The sequence below is a fragment of the Dipodomys merriami genome, unplaced genomic scaffold (genome assembly GCF_024711535.1).
Source record: "Dipodomys merriami isolate MVZ:Mamm:240054 unplaced genomic scaffold, mDipMer1.0.p SCAF_4, whole genome shotgun sequence".
NCBI classification, from domain to species: domain Eukaryota; kingdom Metazoa; phylum Chordata; class Mammalia; order Rodentia; family Heteromyidae; genus Dipodomys; species Dipodomys merriami.
The window spans coordinates 17,258,132-17,273,726 of NW_027205603.1; the positions used below are offsets into that span (position 1 = coordinate 17,258,132).

Here is a 15,595-nt window from a genome sequence, read left to right on the forward strand (position 1 = left end):
CAACAAATCAATTTACAAGTATAATGCATCTTGATGGGTAGCATCTCTTTCATCATTCTCCTCCATCCCTTCCAACCCAACCCCTCTCCTCAATTTTTTTAGTTTCACAGTGTATGTCAAGTGTTATGACTGCACCCCCCACCCAGCTTCCTCTCTTCATTGGTCTATTCCTCCCCCCACGCCCCTTGGCCTTTCCTCTATACCCTTCAAGGGCCAGACCCAACCAGAAGTTGTAAGTTTTCTAACACCTGCAGGAAAATCCTAGATGACTTTCTTCACAAGGGCATGATACAAGTTAAGCCACATCTACATAGTCATGGATAAGACAGTCAGCTAAGTCAGACAGGGAACATGGTGGTGGCCTCTCTGCCAAAGCCAATGGAGCCGAGGCCCTGGTGATTCACAGTTCAGGAGCAAACGCTTCTTGCCTTCCTGGGTCCCAACCATGTACCCTAGACTCCTACTGCTGCCTCTCGGTCAACTGTGCTTTAGAACAGGCTCTGATGTGCTCATTGGCAGAGCGAGGAAGTCTGCACATTTGTCCCATCTCTGGGTGGGACAGGCTGGCCAGGAATATACTGAGACGTACCTACCTTATAAAACAGCAGGATGAAATTGATCGCAAATGCGACAAACAAGGCCAGCATCCTCATGTTGTAAAAGTTGCGAGCAAAATAGTTCTAAACATAAAAAAATAATAATAAGGTTATGGAAAAGTCAGAGTCAAGAGACTTGAAACACACAGATGATTGAAATGAAGCGTTCACTCAACCCTGTCTTCCAGGCTCCTGCATACAGCAAGGGGGATACTTCTGATACCATGAAGGAGACAATGAATGAAGAAACACACCAAAAATAAAGAAGACATGGTGCCAGGAAATTCTAAGTGCTGTGAAGGAAAATTGCCAGGTGGGGAAATGCAGTGGTAATTTGGATGGCTAGGGAGGTGGTCTGAGAGCAGCAGCAGAGGAAATCATGCCCACACTCAAGAATGAGTCAGAGATAGGGATTGGAGGGCAGACTTGATAGTGAGGGCTTCCTCATGTGTCTGAAGTATGGGGTTCATGAACCCCAAGAAGAAAAGAGAGGGAGGGAATAGGGTCATAGGGACCAGCATGCCAGCCGTCAGGTGTCAAAGATTTCTGATAGAGTTTGTGTCGTCTTTTATAGTTCCCTGGTTCATGACCTCTGAACCCATTTATGACCTATAGGGTCATTCTGCTCAGACAAGATGCCTACCACCACCACTTCCTAGATTTGGATATGGATAAAAGACTCACCCCTTCGGGGGGCATCCCTGCTCATCGATAATGTAAAAATACCCACAGAACCTGCCTCTCAGTGTGCTCAGATGAACCGAGTTCATCTAAGCCACATTATTAACCTTCCTATCATACTCATCGGTATATGCGATCCTCCTGCATTATAATTAGTCTCTGCTAGGTGGGTGAGATGGTCTTGGAGGATGTGAAGAAGGCTGGTTGCAAGCCGATTATGATTTCCGCTGTGTGGAAGGTAGATGGTGAGGGACAGGAATGAGCACCGGGAGACAGAAGAGAAAGGTGATGTGGGCGGTGACTCGGCTTGAGTGGCAGCTATAGAAAGGGAAAGAGCTGAACAGATCCTGGATATAATTTAGAAGGAAGACTTGAGAGTTATTGCTGGATTATATTTTTGAGAAAATACTAAAAGCTAATAACATCTGGGCTTAGGAGCCAGGGAAACTACGTAAATGACTGGAACAATTTATTGAGTTGGACATCACAACAAAATCACACTGAAGGCGTTGATGGAAGGAACAGACCATGGGGAAATCAAGGATTTGTTGTGTTAGTAAGGTGGCAATATAGGTAAAGAACCCAAGCAGATAAAGCGGGGCTTTAACATCCTAAAGTTGTACGAGAGTAATAACACCTCTGAGGACCACCCCCTTCGCACATGTAGCCCTCATGGGACCATTTGCTTTGCTTCATTTGGCTTCACTGCCAGCACTGGTTAGGTTAGATCAAGGCTGGCCTCAACACTCACACTGGACCAAGCACGTCGGTTCTCCTTAAGGGAGAACTAGGTGACAGAGACTTGAGTTAGGGTTAACCCAGAGGGTTGGTGGTAAAGGTGTGAAGGACAGGGGATGTGTTGGCTGGCTGTAACTGTGATTGGTCACATGCGTGCAAGTGGTAGGCAGAAACTGTCAACGAACTACAAGCCAAAGCAGGACCATAGAGGAGCTGCTCAGACAGGACTGGAGAAGCTGGCTGGGAAAAAACCTCAACTCCCTCAATCTCTATTGCTGTAGTGAGACCTCATCTCCAGGGTCCCGCTGGGATTTCTGTAGAGAAACACAGAACCCATCTCAGCCATCTTAACAGAGCTACACCTGCTGCTATGGCAACCATGATAGTGCACAGAGCCAACCATTACCGAGAGTTCTCATTTAAAACCACCACCACAACAAAAAAATGCTGCTGTTCACTTTACTTTGAAACAATTCAGGGGAAAAAAATATAAGATTTGGAGAAAACTTCTGCAGAATGCATTAACTACATCCTAAACTACTTCCTTCTCTGTCTTCTTTCTTATTTTTTTCTTTTCCTTTTACTTGTCTCTACCTGAAAGTTACCATCAATAACCATTTTGGCTCCTTGAGTTAATTTTTTTTTTTTACAATTGGGTCATTAAGTCAAAGGGGCTCAAGTCATGTGACATGTGGAGGCGATAGGTTTGACAATGGGAGTGACGAAGGGGCCTGTATTTCTCCCCGAGAAAGAAGTTAGTTATCACTTCCTGAGCGTGAATGGCTGTGTTCTCACAGCTAGTTGGTAGCAACACTCATTTAGAAAGCCTCTTACAAGCAGTTTCTGTTGGTACGCTATGATCTTCTTCCAGAAGGCCGACTCTGGGACCTCTGGCTCTCCATATCTGTGCGTGTGAAGCTGTCTCAGCTTCTGCTTGCCTTTGTCCTCCTTGGCTTTTTCTTCTTTCTCTCCATCTTCCCCCCTGTGGAAATGAAAGAAGGAAGCAGGGCTGTGCAAAATGATCAAAGTGAACAAGTATTTCAGAGGCTGTCATTTGTGAGGACTCATTTCTCTCTCACTGAGTAATTTTGGTTAGCAATGGTAGGATTTATCACCATGCCTCATAGATGGGTAATTCTATGGGGTTCAAATCTACTGGACATTACAAGCTTGAGGAACATTTCTACTCAGATGTAGAAAATTCTCCCTCAATTGTGCCATAAAAGTATTTGATTTAAAATGCCATAACAATGAAGAAATTTGGCTTTTACTAACACATTTAAATTATGACTTTTAATGTTCATTTTATTCCACTGCCTACCTATCAAGATTTAAAATCAAAGGCCTGTGCTCTTGTTTTTCTCATGTATAAAGTGTGTCAAAGTGCTACTATACTGCATATTTACTTAATTGTATTAACTAACACTTATTCATTTTAATATCATTGTTGATTAGATGGTTATATTAAGTCCAGGTAATGACAGAACTAGAAGGATTGGAGTTTTATACTAAAGTTCCTTTGGCTCAGAATATCAACGTTTCCTGAAAATGAGATCATATAACCATAATCCACTCCCACAGATATAACCCCATAATGAGGTATATCTAATATTAGAGCTGCCACTGAAGTGCCTGTTGTACTCTGTTCCATTCGTCTATTTTCATGTGGACAGGTCTCCAACTGATCAAACTACATGAGACCTGGGACAAGGCATAGTGCTGACCATCAAGAATATACAATGAACACAGGCCCAGGAAAGTGTCATCCTCTGCCCAGCACAGGGGTTTCCAAAGAAATGAGGATCATAGGGCTGTCAGAGGTTTATAGGATAGGGTGCAAGAATCTGGCTGGTTGGATTTTCAAACAGTGTCTCTGAATTAGCCCAGGCTGGCTTTCAGCTCGTGATTTTCCTGCCTTTCTCCCAAAGGCTGGGATCATAGGTATACGTCCACCTTGCCGGGCTGTGAGCCTGTTTTGTAACTAATTCCTCAGGTGGTTTTTGGCATACATGGCCTTGGGCTACCCCTGAAGGAATGCCATTCTGCAGGTATGTGTGTGTGTGTGTGTGTGTGTGTGTGTGTGCGCGCGTGTGCACGAGCGCGCGTGCGTGCACACGAGCGTGCGTGCGTGCACACGTGTGTACACCAGTGCTAAGGTTTGAACTCAGGGTCTTGACACTGTCCCTGAGATTCTTTCGTTCAACACTAGCACCCTACTACTTAAGCCACTTCTGGCTTTTTGGTGATTAACTGAAGAGTCTCACAAACTTTCCTGCCCTGGCTGGCACAATCCTCAGATCTCAGCCTCCTGAGTAGCTAGAATTATAAGTGTGAGCCACCAGTGCCCAATCTAGACTTGTGGCTTTTAAGTTTCTTATGGACACAAAATGATGGGCATCTTCCCTACCCAGGAGGGTACAATAGGTGCCAGCCAGTGCTGAGATGGCAAATGTGGCCACGGAACTCCTTCTGGGTAAGATTCATCGTTCCAACTCCAGAAGAGGTGGGGGAGGGGGAGAGAGAGGGACCCTCTCTGAAACACAGGGATGTACACAAAAATGATACATACTCAGCCTTTTCAGGTTCTGATTTAATTTCCTCTTTTTCTTCCTTTTCTTCTTTTGCCTTCTGTTCCTTGAACAGGTTAGTGGGGAAAAAGAAGAGCAGGGTGACACACCGTCTCCAAACATGATGAAGTGAGCACGCACCAGACCAAAGCCACAAGCATAGCTGTTACTTATCTTGCAAGAACACCTCATGCACTGTTCACTCTTGAGGTCCACATGCTGCCCTAATCTACATCAACCCCTGCACAGACAGGACATACACATGCGTGAAACCCTGGGGTCCCTTCCCACGTCAGTCCTCATTTCGGAGGTGCTTTTCTGTGCTTTACCACCCCACTCAAATCTCATTCATCCTTCAAGGTCCGGGTAACTCCCTCATCTTTCCTCTTCTTCTGCTAACCATACTATTAACCATGTATTTGCTCTTTTGAAAAAACAACTCTTACGCTCCATCTGACAATATAATAATTTTCTACACATTTTTGTGCACGTAAGCCCTATCTGTCTATCTTTCTATATAGGGGTGATTGCTTAATGGACTAGTGTTATTGAAAGGCACTTAAGTTTATACCCTGGTAACTTAAGGTAATCTAATCATTTTCAAAGGGTTTGTCTACCATTAAAAAATCGCTTCTTTTTGCAAATTCAAAGTCTTACTTTTAATCCCACTGCCAACATCCCCAAATCTAATTTAATACTTATTTATTATACCTACCTGAAATCGAGAGAGGGGAGAGAGAAAAGAGAGAAGAGAGAGGGAAGGGGAGAGTGAGGAGAGGGAGAAGAGAGGAAGAGGAGGAGGGGGGAGGAGGAGGGAGGACAGAGAGGGAGAGGAGAGTGAGGAGAAGGAAAAGGAGGAGGGGAGGGGAGGAGGAGGAGGAGCAGAGAGAGAAGGAGGAAGAGGGGGAGGAGGAAGAAGAGGGGGAGAAGGAGGAAGAGAAGAAGGAAAAGGAGGAAGAGAGGGAGGAGAAGGAAGAGGGGAGAAGAGGAGAGGAAGGAAGAAGAGGAAGAGAGGGAGGAGGAAGAAGAAGAGAGGGAGGAGGAAGAGGAAGAGAGGAAGGAGGAGGAGGAGGGGGAGGAGGAGAGGGGGGAGAAGGAGGAGGGGGAGGAAAAGGAGAAGAGAAGGAGGAGGAGAGAGAGGGAGAGAAGGAGGAGGAGAGAGGAAGAGGAGGAGGAGTGAGAGGAGGAGAAAGAGAAGGAGAAAGAGGAGGGGGAGAAGGATAAGGGGGAGAAGGAGGAGGAGGAGGAGAGGAAGGAGAGTGTGTGCTGGTGTGAGAAATTACCTGAAGCTTTTCCTGCATGTCGGGGACGGGGGTGGGATTGGCCATGAGGTCGCCGAGACCCGCGTTGGGGTTGTGGGGGATGAGCTTGTACTGCCCTCCTTCCCGCTTCAGGTCTAAGCCAAAGATGTCGGAGAGGAGATCGCTCTCCTCCGTCAGCTCCTTCAGGTCCATGAGGTCTTCAGAGGGTAGCGCGGTCTCCGGGGGCCGCCTCTCCCCGTCCTCCACATCCCCCCGCACCTCATCCTGCGTGGGGTCAGGCATGTTGGCCAGGAGCTCCGCCACCTTGATCTTCTTGGCCCCCTCGACCAGGCTGCCCCCCAGCAGCAGGCTGCACACGATGCGGAAGAAGCCCCTGCAGACGCTGGCCACGAAGTGCAGGAGCGTGAGGAAGACGCCCCAGTAGGAGGAGAAGAAGGCTGCCAGCATGTCCCCCAGTGTCATCTTCTTGGCCTTCTTCACCTGCTTCTTCAGGCTCTTCAGGCTGAGCATGCGCATCAGGGTCAGCACGTTGTACCTGAGCGCCAGCAGGGCGGACCTGAGGGTCAGGAGGGAGAAGAAGCTCATCCTGGGGCCCTCGTCCTCCGGCCTCTCCTTGTCGCCCTCCTCTTTACTGGCCAATCGCTCGTTCAAATCCGACTCGGAGATCTGGGCTGCCAGCTGCATCTCGAAGATGGTGTCCTCGCAGAAATTCACGAAGAGCTCCATCTTCTCCTTCTCCCCACCCTCATTGACCACATCGAAGATGAACTGCCTCTTGGACTCCTTCACCTGGGGCTTCTCCCACTGGGTGCGGCTGGACTCGCTGATCTCGAAGTATACCCGCTCAATGCGCTTGGCACTGCCCATGATCTCGATGCGGCCCAGGAAGGGCTGGAAGTAGTTGAGCACGCTTTCGGCCAGCTCCAGGAACGTCTGCAGCCTTGAGTCATTGGGCATGTGCTCAGAAAGGTTGGTCAAGAGCACGGCGACGTTGAAGCCGATGTCCTTGGCCGGCTCGTGAAACCGCTTGACAAACTCCTCGTAGTCCAGGGTCTCGTTCTCGTCCGTCTCCGCACACGACAAGAGGAACTCGGTTTCGGACTGTGTGTAGTGCTTGTGGCTCTCCATCGCTTTATGGAAATCCCTTTTGGAAATGACACCTTTGCCGTCCGGGTCATACTCTTTAAATGTGTCTGAAGAGGTCAAGTCTTTTAGTTTTAAGAACATGTCAAAAAACTTCAGGATCATCTCCACATTGTTGGAAGATTCCACAAGCATATCGACCATCTGCTTGCCAATCGTCCCATTGACAACGTTACCTGGTGGGAAAGCAATCATATCGGTTCAAAACAATCACTGCTGACAAACTAGTGTCTGTGGGCACAAGAACAACTGAGATCTTCCATAAAAGCCAAATCAAGATATCTCGTATTGATCTTCTAATGGATGAAGTCTCTCAGGGAAAGACAGATCATTATTCCTAAACTCCATTTTTAAAAAGTTATCACGTGATAGCTGGATGCAGTTGTTCATGCCTGTAACCCCCAGGGAAGGAGGCAGAAAATGGTAAGACTACAGTTCAAAGCCAACCTAGACGGAAAAGTTTCTCAGCTCCCAGCCAGGTGCCAGGGCTCATGCCGAAATACGTAGGAGGTATCACAGTCCGAGGACAGTATGGGCAGAAAAATCCACAAATCTTGTCATCCCTGCTATGACTGGAATCCTAAAATAAGTGAATTACCATGCAGGCATATGCCCACGCAGGGAGTGACATCCTGCCTCATGAATAGGACACTAGGCTAGAAAAACGGCTCCCTGGGAAAGCACCTGCCCAGCAAGTGTGAGGCTCTGAGCTAAAAACATCAGCAACAAATATGAAAAAGGTGATCATATGAACAATACATATAACCGTATTTACAAAATAATACAAGAGACATGCATAAAAAATTCGAAACAAAATCTGTTTTCCTCTCAAATCAAGGAAATGTGTTTTAGATCCAGAATGCAGGACAAACTGTCAAGATTGAAATTGTGGGCCCTATTAATGATGCAAGCAAACATTTGCACCGTTCTTTAGGGCTGAAGAACCTCTGGCAAAGCTGAAAATCTGGTTTTATGCTCTAATTATCTACAAGGAAGGTACTCAGCAATCAATTTGAATTTTTTAAAGTATTTTCAGCATCTTTAAGTAGCTGTACAAAGGAGTTATCATCCAACAAAGCAGCTCATGAATACAGTGCGCCTCCATCAGTGTCACCCTAACTTTATGAACAAGGTGACTCGGGTTCAAAAAGGTCCAATACATGTGTCTTTTGTGACGTGATCCTGAGGGTGGAGAAGGGGTTAGCTCTAGACTCCAGACCATCTAGATCTTCGGAGAGCAAATTACCAGCTTGCACTGACTTACAATGGAAATCACCTTCTCTCAGGACACAGAGATATGAAAGCTAAATGGAGCAGGCTACCAAGAGCTTGAGTAAACTGGACAGCTTCTGAAATGACAGAATCACAGACTGCTTCATTCCTGGGACAGAAGATGCTATGGAACCCAAGACAGATCTTAGCAAACTGGGCTGGGCAGGAAGGCTGTAGCCTGACATGTACCAAATACCACAGATAAAAAGGGGAAGAGCTAGACCTCTCTCCCACATTGAGCTCATGTGGCCAATCAATGGGGATGAGGAGGATTTCTTAGCCTTGGAGCCTTAGTTTCCTCCTATGTAAAACAGAAGTCTGCGGCAGGTGACCAAAGTGGGATTAGGCAACACGTGGCCAGAGGAAAGGGAGAGAAACAAGAGATGACGTAATTGCAAATGTATCTGAGTTGCTCTGGTTGGATTTACGTCGTTTCCCTGCATTTCGTCCAACGTGGCTCTATGGAGGGAAGGAAAAATGGAGAAATGGCTTGTCTAAGCAGGGGTGGGAGCTGTGGGGATGGAGTGGAGGGAAAAGAGCCAGGCTGAAGCCCCTGCTGCCTTACCTCACCCTTGTCCTCAGTCTCGACCACCCGGGGCAACTGTGGTCATCTCAAAGGAACTATTCACACAGTCAGAGTTTACCCAGAGTTTGACCTCCCAGCCCATTACTGAGGCACAGACACTAATGCACTGTTCCGAGGACACTGTGTATCCTCTATGGGGAGTACTCTGACATGAAGGCTGTGGTTGAAGCTGCTTCCAGCGTGCAGTTACACGGACTGACATATGCCGCCCTTTCTTTCACAAAAAGCACAGACTTGATAACAAGAAAAATTCCAGCAATAAATCAAAACGAATCAGAGCTACTACCAGTCTCATCTTAACATGACTGGATTTTGATGTTGTTGTTGTTGTTTAGGCTGCTGGCTGCTGGTCCAGGCAAACACATACTGAGCCCCCAAATAAAGACATAAAGGGGAGCTGAGGGCATCAGGAAAAGCTACCTTCTAACATGGACAGCAACATGACCACCATGTCCTTCTGGAGATCCATTAATTCCTTCAACAGCTCAATTTGGCTGGAATCCTGAAGAGAGACACAGTTGGCATGTGAGGCAGGAGGAGAAATCATACACAGGAAGAACACCAGGCCTGTTCCCACAGAGGACATACCACCGGCCATTCCCAGGTACCTTGAAGCATCGTGCAGTTAAATTATTTTAGAAATTGATATGAGATTGGGATCTGAGGAATAAGGTTCAAAGCCAGCCTGGGCAAGCAGGTCCATGAGACTCTTATCTCCAATTAAACACCAGAAAACCAGATGTAGAGCTATGGCTCAAAGTAGTAGAGTCTCACCTTGAGCAAAAGAGCTCAGGGTCAGCACTCAGGCCCCAAGTACAAGCCCCATGACTGGACAAAAGTAGGTATATCTTGATTAAATTAAAGGGTATTTACTATTCATTTCCATGACTGTTCATAAATGTTCTGTAAGAATTTCAGCTGTGTGTGCATACTGTGGGGCAAATTGGACGTCCACAATTTGTCCTTTTTATTTTTACTTGAAAAGACTTCATTTTTTTATTCTATGTCTTATATAAAATTTCGTTGTGTATTGTGTAAAATTTAACTTATTTTTTAAAAATCCAGATACATCCAGGACATATACAACATAAATTTGTCGTACATAAGCCTACCCTAAAATATACACACAGAATACCTGTGCATGATGTATCATTAAGCTTTCTCTGGTTAATCTTTCCTAGGATTTTTATTGAGTTTTGATCTTTTGAGTCTGAAAAATAAAATATTTTGCCTAGATCTGTTGTTGATAGAAGTCATTATCTTTTGACCAAGTGGGAAAATATAGATTATACTTAATAACATATCCACATTGCATATGATCTGATTTCATTTAAATTTCCCTTGAAATGACCAGGCAAAGCTACCCTAGAACTCAGTGTCCAGACAACACCCAGAGACAGACCCTGGTCCCCATGTCTCCAGGGAAGACAGACTCCTCCTCCTGACAACTGCCAGCTAACAGGCACACAGCTAGCCAGACCCTCCCTAACACCCCCTGCTCCGCTGTAACTCTTCTCTTCCCGAGTCCCCGCAGCTTCCTCTCCTGCCTGCTTCTTCTTTCTCCCACTCAAACACCAACCCGCCCGGGTGCATGCTGAATCTGTGTCTGTGTACCCGGGACCCTTGCTCTGACTGCACTGACTGAATCACATCTGTCCTGCACGCATGAGCACCCGCCATGGCTCACCGTTGACAGCACACCTGCACGGAGGAGGCCGGTGAGCAGGTGTCCCCTCCCTTCCTCCCAACTACACAAGATCTCAGGGAAGAAGGGACTGGCCCACCCTCATGGGATGGGGGGGGGGGCAGGGGTGTGAAACTTTGAGAAACTCAAGAGCAGCGTTCTGACTCTAAATGCAGCCATCTTTCTTCCACGTGACCACCCAGGAGAGATCCAGGTCTCTGTGTACATCACTGAGATGTACTGAACATCTATATCAAGATCTTTTCTCTGGGTGCACTTTATTTCCCGTACCACCGCCCCCCACTTCACACGGGAGAGACTCAGGAAAGGGTAAATAAGCTATTTCAATAGGAATCCTTCAATTTATATAAAAACAAAGCAGAAAGACTGCTGCTTTTCTATTTGCTCATCCTAACCACTCTTCATTTTTTCTTCGACTTGCAAGGAGTGAAGTGGAGGCATGCCACCTTTGCTTGCTTGTGGCTACTTCAAAAGAGATTCATAACACATGCCAACCTTTTGTCAATCTCCCTTAAAAAGTCCTCTGTAACCTTTGCCAACACTTTTCCAGTAGTTGTAAAAGGAGGAAAATCCCCACTGAGCAAATAGCAGGATGCACATTTATGAGGACAGAAATGTACCATGCTGGGCATTTCCCCAGTGTTATTTCTGCATTACACTCACTACATCCTTGGTGCTCATATTTGAACAAGGGTTCTCAGCCATCGACTCTAGCCACTGTTTTACTTAAGACTTTTCTGATGTTAGGTAAAGGAAGCATGAAGAGAGGATCAGAGACAGATAACGTCCAAACCCCAGCCAGGCATGCTCACGTCCTTTGGTGACCGTCAGGTGACAGTGCCCAGCATGCCCCCTCCTTTACCTGCGACAGCTTCATCTGCATGTGGGCAAAGACGTGGAGGAAGCCCACCACCGCGTCCCACAGCCTGCTGTGTGCCAGGCTCTGCTGGTTGCCCGTGCAAGGTCCCTGCAGCACAAACACAGACAGCAATCATTCCTGGCCATCAGGTGTCCATGCCTACTGCAAAAACAGGAGGTTACTTGAACAGTTAAGGACCCACAAATGAAGAGAGAGAGAGAGAGAGAGAGAGAGAGAGAGAGAGAGAGAGAGAGAGAGAGAGAGAGAGAGAGAGAGAGAATCTAAGAGTGAAACTGAAGGATTCCTCTGAGTGATGGCTTCTTCTTTGAAACATTTAGTAAGTCCTCATAAATACTTTTGGCTTTGTAAGAGGAGTAAAATACTAGCTAACAATTTTATTTTTCTTTCTGGCCTCAACCTCTCTAGAAGGAATGGGTAAGAGTGAGGAACTGGTCATCTGGCATGCTCCTCCGTTAAATCAATCAGTCATCACCCCATGGTGTAAAAAGAGCAGGAGGCTCTGCTTCTGACGAAAGGTCCTTCTTATTCCTAAATAGTAACCTGGATAAGACAAGGATATAGAGAACTAGCCTCTTCAACCTTTCTTAATTGTACAGCTGCTTCACCATGTGACACCCTTGAGATTTCTTTTTAAGATGAGTAGTCATTATTGAAATGAACGTTTCAGTAATACTCTGTAGGACTGTGCCTGGTCCGCAGAGGCAGGAAGAGGGGCTGGAATGCACTGAGCAAGGCAAACCATGGGACTCAACCCAACAACCCTGGGACCCCTGAGAAACATGTTCCAAGGCACCCCTAAGGCATCTGCTCCATGGATGCTTCTAGCTCTACAGAAATTCAGGAATTTTGCTCATTTTACATCCCAAGAGATACATATTTCTGGCTAAACAAAAAGATTTATGTTTCACTTGCAATACAAAAACTATATATATATATATATATATATATATATATATATATATATATATATATACATATATATATATATATATATAATTTCTATAAGATTCCCCAGCTCGCTATTGTCATTACCCAAGCTGATTTAATCAGGGAAGTGACCATGAATGCTTACGTATGGCTATCCTTCTAGATTTCCAAAGGACTACTAAGGCAATCCAGGAAGATAAGGAACGGGTGTGAAAAGACAGAAACCAACCCACTTGAGTAGTTGTTAGGATAAACATGTATGCCTTTTCCATTTGGAAGAGCTGAAGTAATGACTCTTTTCTAGCTAGCAAACCAACAGTGGGATCCTTTCAAGACACGGAACACAGCCCAGAGGAGAAAACAAGGCTGGGGAGGAGACTGACACACTTCTCCTCTTTCTCTGTCCCTCCTTCATGTCATTGAATGCTTATCACCTATGCCAGAACCTGGAGATGAAATGCAGCCCTCACTACAGTCTGTTGTGGGGGGTCAATTTTATCTCAGTATGCAAAATGGCAGCCATCTCACTCCAAATATACGCACATGTTAAACTAGTCTTTTATTTGTGGACATTGGTGAAAGGGGTCAATGGTTGCTGAGGAAAATACTTTAGGCATATTTAGGCCATTTTCTCTGAATTCAGTGCTAGCCCGCCAATACTTTTTTTCACTTTCTTCAAACAGCAGAAATGTTCTAGTGCTTACCTGAATATACTCTGTGAGAGTGTTAAAGACTTGTTTTGCTACTTGAATGGCTTTGGAGAAGTTCCGTTGTCCCTGCTCATCAATGACATCTTTCCCAGAGTAATACCAATAGAAATCACTAATGGATTCCTAGAGAACAGAGATCAGATCATTAAAGCATCATGAAGTGATCAGCGGCCTGTCCCAGCATGAAATCCATCATGACAGATAGATAGATAGATAGATAGATAGATAGATAGATAGATAGATAAATAGATAGATAGATAGATAGACAGACAGACAGAAAGATAGACAGATAGACAGATAGACAGACAGACAGACAGACAGATAGACAGATAGATAGATAGATAGATAGATAGATAGATAGATAGATAGATAGATAGATAGATAGATAGATAGATTCCAAATAAAACATACAGCAGCAAGAACAATATCAATGAAATAAACATCATTCTTTAGTGATATTCCTAAACATAAAGCAGAGAAACAACCTCTCCAGATTAAACAAACAAACAACTTGAGTGAAGGCAAGAAGCAGAAAATGTAGCTTTAGAAATCTTCCCTGTGTGTGATGACCTGGAACTTCACCAAACATAAGGATTCATGAAGACAAATGCTATTCACCCACGGAGTGACCTGCTCTGCTGCAGTTTTAAGATCTGATTGTTAAAATCACAAATACATTTCCAGCCACATTGCTTGATACTTTTGCTTCAAACTGATGCCCTCAACCTCTCCCAGCCAGGAAAGTTTAAGTTAAAAAAAAAAAGGAGGTGGGGGTAATGTTGTTACATCCTCGCAGATTAAGAGAAGGCTGAATGTTATAATTTGTGGTGTTAAAAGTACTGCACAAGGTTACTATGGAAACAGAAATGAGGGAAATACAAGTCACACAGGACTGCCATTGCATAAAAGCCTTCAGATCCAGTTTGGCCCACATGTTCAATGGAATTACGATATCAAAGATGATATTTTTAAGCAGTGGGGTGTTAGGGTGATTTTTAACATCAGTGTACAAGTTAGCAGAGTTGAAGGGATTAAATTTAGTCAAAACTAAGTGTGTGGTAACAGAAAAGCTTTCATTTCTGTAAGAACAGATAGAAAAGTACTTCACAAAATGGACATGAATTTAAAGTATCAGTGAGTTAAAAATCAAGGGGAGGGGCATCACTCTTCATAGAAAGAAAACAATGGCAAAGAAAGTGGATCTGAGCAGCTATAGCAGTGAGTTTTGTTGTAAAAATTGCAGAAAGATGGTGATCAAAGACACAATACGACCCCAAGTTCCATTTAATCACAGGCCCAAACACAATGAAACATGAAATATGCCTGCCTAACCCCCAGCTATGCTGTGTCCAATAACCCCAACCCTCTCCCGGCGCCCAGACACAAGGCTATGTACCTGAACCCTTAAGAGATAGTCCACGGTAGAGATAATGATGTTGACCGTCATATTGTTGCCAGTCTGTGTTCTCAGATAATTTTGAAAATCTGCATGAGATCAAGAAAAGCGTTACCGAAGCTCACTGAAGAGTTCAAGAGCAGTTCAGTCATTCTCCTGACTTGGGAAGTGATCCTGGTGGTGGTAGGTAGCATCTCATCAAACAGTGCTAACATGAAATAATCTACACATTCCCTAAAAATCAAATGACCAGCCCATCCCCTCCCCGAAACACATCTTAGTTGCTTCATAGAATAGCAATGCTCAATTGTGGGTGAAGGTGTTAACAACTGTTTTATTAAGAATGAAATTATTTATTCAATAATCATGTGTTCCTCAGTACCGTTTAACATGCAGAGAACACAAAAACTCAGACCTGAGTCCTGAACTACAGGCTGGCAAAGACAGATGGGTTCAAGGCCAATGGAAATACACGAGGCTAAGTAACACAAGATGTGCTCTCCAGGTAAAGAAAAGCACTATAAAAGTAAACAGCTGCGTCACTCTAAAGCTACCTACCTAATTCACATTGTGTTTATTATCTTCAACTTGCATACATGTGTTTTTTCATTGTGATATTCCATACATGCACAGGATGTACTTGGAACAAATTCATCGTCTTTTATTCTATATCCACCGCTCTCTCTACCCTCACAATTGAGAAGCAAGTGGAGACAGTGATGCCAGGACTGGTAGCAGCAAAGCCTTATATAAACCCCGGCACAGAGCCTGTCTCATCTGGGAGAAGGCACAGGCCTGACTCAAGAGATAGAGCATCCTGGTTGGGACCATTGGGCTCCTGCCTCAGCCCTGTCCGTCAGCCGGGGCTCTCACACACCTGAGTTGTGTCCCTCACAGAGCAGCTGCAGGAAGCGGAAGAGATCACAGGTGAACTCGTCATCCTGCAGCACCTTCTCTCCTGTGGGAAGTGCAGAGGGATGAAGGTGGCCACCAGCAGGCAGCCCTCCCGGGGGTCCCCACCCCAGCACCCCATGTGCACACAGCACTGTTCCCAGGCCAGAACAGTCGCGCTCTATCTGAAGCTCCGGAGATCATGCACTTGGCAGATAGACGGACTTTTTCTTTGTAAGCA

The 15,595-nt window shown here is 45.3% G+C and overlaps 1 protein-coding gene across 1 annotated transcript in view; it reads right to left on the reverse strand.

Annotated features, from left to right (window-relative positions):
* The window catches only part of Ryr2 (ryanodine receptor 2), a 427,229-nt gene that overhangs the window by 25,110 nt on the left and 386,524 nt on the right, over positions 1-15,595 (reverse strand). The window contains exons 86-94 of the mRNA XM_069990607.1: positions 15,341-15,421; positions 14,464-14,552; positions 13,062-13,190; positions 11,413-11,517; positions 9,266-9,347; positions 5,866-7,163; positions 4,585-4,649; positions 2,850-2,997; positions 594-680 (exon numbers count right to left, since the gene is read on the reverse strand). Of these exons, the coding sequence (XP_069846708.1) occupies positions 594-680; positions 2,850-2,997; positions 4,585-4,649; positions 5,866-7,163; positions 9,266-9,347; positions 11,413-11,517; positions 13,062-13,190; positions 14,464-14,552; positions 15,341-15,421 (2,084 nt within the window). The remainder of the gene's footprint in view (positions 1-593; positions 681-2,849; positions 2,998-4,584; positions 4,650-5,865; positions 7,164-9,265; positions 9,348-11,412; positions 11,518-13,061; positions 13,191-14,463; positions 14,553-15,340; positions 15,422-15,595) is intronic.